This window comes from Arachis ipaensis, chromosome B04 (assembly GCF_000816755.2).
Source record: "Arachis ipaensis cultivar K30076 chromosome B04, Araip1.1, whole genome shotgun sequence".
NCBI classification, from domain to species: domain Eukaryota; kingdom Viridiplantae; phylum Streptophyta; class Magnoliopsida; order Fabales; family Fabaceae; genus Arachis; species Arachis ipaensis.
The window spans coordinates 2553977-2557084 of record NC_029788.2 but is presented as its reverse complement, the minus strand read 5'-3'; the positions used below and the strand labels follow the sequence as shown (position 1 = coordinate 2557084).

Genomic DNA, 3108 nt, shown 5'->3' with positions numbered 1-3108 from the left:
CCCGACCACTTCGTCTTCGCCACTCTCTTCAACTCCTTCGCCTCTCTCGCCCCTCTCCACCTCTCCCTCGCAAAGCAGCTTCACGCTCGCTTCCTCTTCTCTCCTTTCTCCCAAGACGACGTCGTTAAGTCCTCCCTTGTCGACATGTACTCCAAGTTCTCCCTCCCTCTCTACGCCCGCGCCGTTTTTGATTCCATCTCGTCGTTTAATAAGGCCTCTTGGACCGCCATGATATCGGGCTATGCACGTAACGGTTTCAAGAACGAAGCTTTGAGGCTATTTCGAGAAGCTCCCAATAGGGACTTGTTTGCTTGGACAGCTTTGATTTCGGGGTTTGTTCAGAGTGGGAACGGTGTTGATGCATTGCACCTGTTTGTGAAAATGCTTCGTGAAGGGGTTGAGATTTTGGACCCTTTGGTGCTCTCTAGTGTGGTTGGGGCTTGTGCTAATTGTGCTCTTTGGGAGCTTGGGAAGCAAGTGCATTGTTTGGTGATAGGTCTTGGCTTTGAGTCTTGTGTGTTTGTGAGCAATGCGCTTGTGGATATGTATGCCAAGTGTAGCGACCTTGATGCGGCCAAGGGTGTGTTCTTTGGGATGTGGAGGAAGGATGTGGTTTCTTGGACTTCTATTATTGTCGGCAGTGCGCAGCATGGAAGAGCTGAGGAAGCATTGGCTCTGTATGACAGCATGGTTTCGGCTGGTGTTAAGCCGAATGAGGTGACATTTGTTGGATTGATTTATGCCTGTAGTCACGCTGGTTTGGTTGGCAAAGGCCGCAAATTGTTCAGGTCTATGGTTGAGGATCACGGAATTAGGCCTTCGCTGCAGCATTATACATGTTTGCTTGATCTTTTGAGTCGATCAGGTCACCTTGAAGAGGCTGAGAATCTTGTACGGGCGATGCCAATTACCCCTGATGAACCTACTTGGGCTGCTTTACTGAGTGCTTGTAAGCACCATGGTAATGCCAAGATGGCGATTAGGATTGCGGATCATCTATTGAGCTTAAAACCTGAAGAGCCTTCCTCCTATATATTGTTATCTAATGTTTATGCTGGGGCTGGTATGTGGGAAAATGTTTCAAAGGTGAGGAAGATGATGATGGTAATGGAAGTTAAGAAACAACCTGGGTATAGCTGCATTGAATTGGGAAAGGAGAGCTATGTGTTTTATGCTGGAGAGACGTCTCATCCGATGAAGGATGAGATTGCAGCTTTGATGAGGAAGTTGGATGAAGAGATGAGGAAAAGGGGTTATGTTCCTGATACTAGCCCAGTTTTGCATGACATGGATCAGCAGGAGAAGGAAAGACAGCTTTTCTGGCATAGCGAGAGGCTGGCTCTAGCTTACGGGCTTCTCAAGTCTGTTCCGGGAACTATTATCCGTATAGTTAAAAATCTTCGCGTCTGTGGAGATTGTCATACTGTTCTGAAGCTCATCAGCACCATAACAAGCAGAGACATTTATGTTCGTGATACTACAAGGTATCACCATTTCAAAGAAGGGAAATGTTCATGCAATGACTTCTGGTGAATTGGGAATTCTGATTGAGATTCCTCAAATTTTGATGTTAGCCAGGGACCATGCTATTAAGAATTACTTGTGGGTCTTGATTGCAGTTGCTGCAGAATTGTGATCCTTGTGATGATCACTATGAGTTATATGACTATTAAAGGTGAAATTTGCATTTGCATCTTGAAGCCTGTTCTGTTAAGCATTATGATTATGCTGCAGCAAGTTTCATGATTGGGAGTCACATTGAGATGTTGGTCATGGCCGTGTTGCAACTGTAATATTTGCATACATGTCACATTATAAGTCCATAATTTGAGACATCAAGAGCCGAAGTTGGAACCATCCATCTGATATTGGTTTTGATTCAACTTGGTGGTAATGGCCTCTCAATTGAAGTGAACAACTGATTTGAGAAAATATAGATTGCTCTATACCTCTCCCTAGTCCCTTCAGCTACTTCATGTTCTGAATATGCGAACTCTTGGAACAAAGGGTAACCAGAACTCATTTCTCATCACATTCATTTAATTTTGTTGACTAACAATGCTTCTTATTTGAGCTGGCATATTGGAGTTGCGATTCAAGTGAGCCAAAGCCAAACACATGTTCTTTTGTGAAACTTCAATACTAAGAAAGGTTGATGGAGAAGAATTGAGCACAAATCCAGAGACCATAATTTATTTGATTTTATTTTTCAAACTTGTGTTTTGACATTAGACAGTTATGTCAAAAATTAACTGTTAATGTCTCTTGCTTGTTACAGAAATCAAACGAATATGATTCATCGTAAACTTCTTACATTTATCTGAGAGTAAACTACCAAAATGATATCCAAAAATTTGCATTGCTGACAAAATAAACTCTACAGAATGCTAACAACAAATAAGTTCTCGAGAAATTTAAAAATAAGACAAAAAGAACTATATATTAAATATATATTCTAAAAAATAACTTTTAGAGATTAACTTTTGATATAAATTAATAAATTTTTACAAATATTATTAGAAAAATAAGATTTTTTCATCTTTAAAATTTGATAATTTTTTGTCAAGTGAATATTTAAAAAAAAAAATTATTGTGAATGATCACATTATTTGAAAAATAAAAAATAAAATCTAGAGATCAAATTTTGCTCTAAATTTTTTTGTGCATATTCTAAATATGTATTCAAATGTTGCCACAAAAATTTAAATCAAATGGATAAATCGTTTGTTAAATATAAATATTTTTTGTTACTTACAGAAATTATAATATTATTGGTTCTATTTGTCATATTTTTAAATCATTTAAAGGCTAGTTTATCGATGACATCTTTTAGGGATCTTTTTGTTTGCAACTAAATCTCTTGGATACTGAATTGGTAGTTAACCCTTATTTATAACATAAAAATCTATACCAAGTTTTTTTACAATAAGTTTAAGCCCTCTTTTCTTTGCTAACAATACCTCCTAATTTTAAATTTTTAATCATTTGGTAAAAGATGAGAATCAACCAATCATTCTTTAGTAAAAGATTAAAAAAAAACTCTTACCGATTATTATTCAATTGAAACATAAAATACTAATTAAGTATAGTAAACATACATTATACATT

The 3108-nt window shown here is 37.6% G+C and overlaps 1 protein-coding gene across 1 annotated transcript; it reads left to right on the top strand.

Moving 5' to 3' along the window:
* Positions 7-2313, top strand: LOC107635793 (pentatricopeptide repeat-containing protein At4g14050, mitochondrial). The gene has a single exon (XM_016339359.2). The coding sequence runs from the start codon at positions 145-147 to the stop codon at positions 1531-1533; it is 1389 nt and encodes a 462-aa protein (XP_016194845.2). The 5' UTR covers positions 7-144; the 3' UTR covers positions 1534-2313.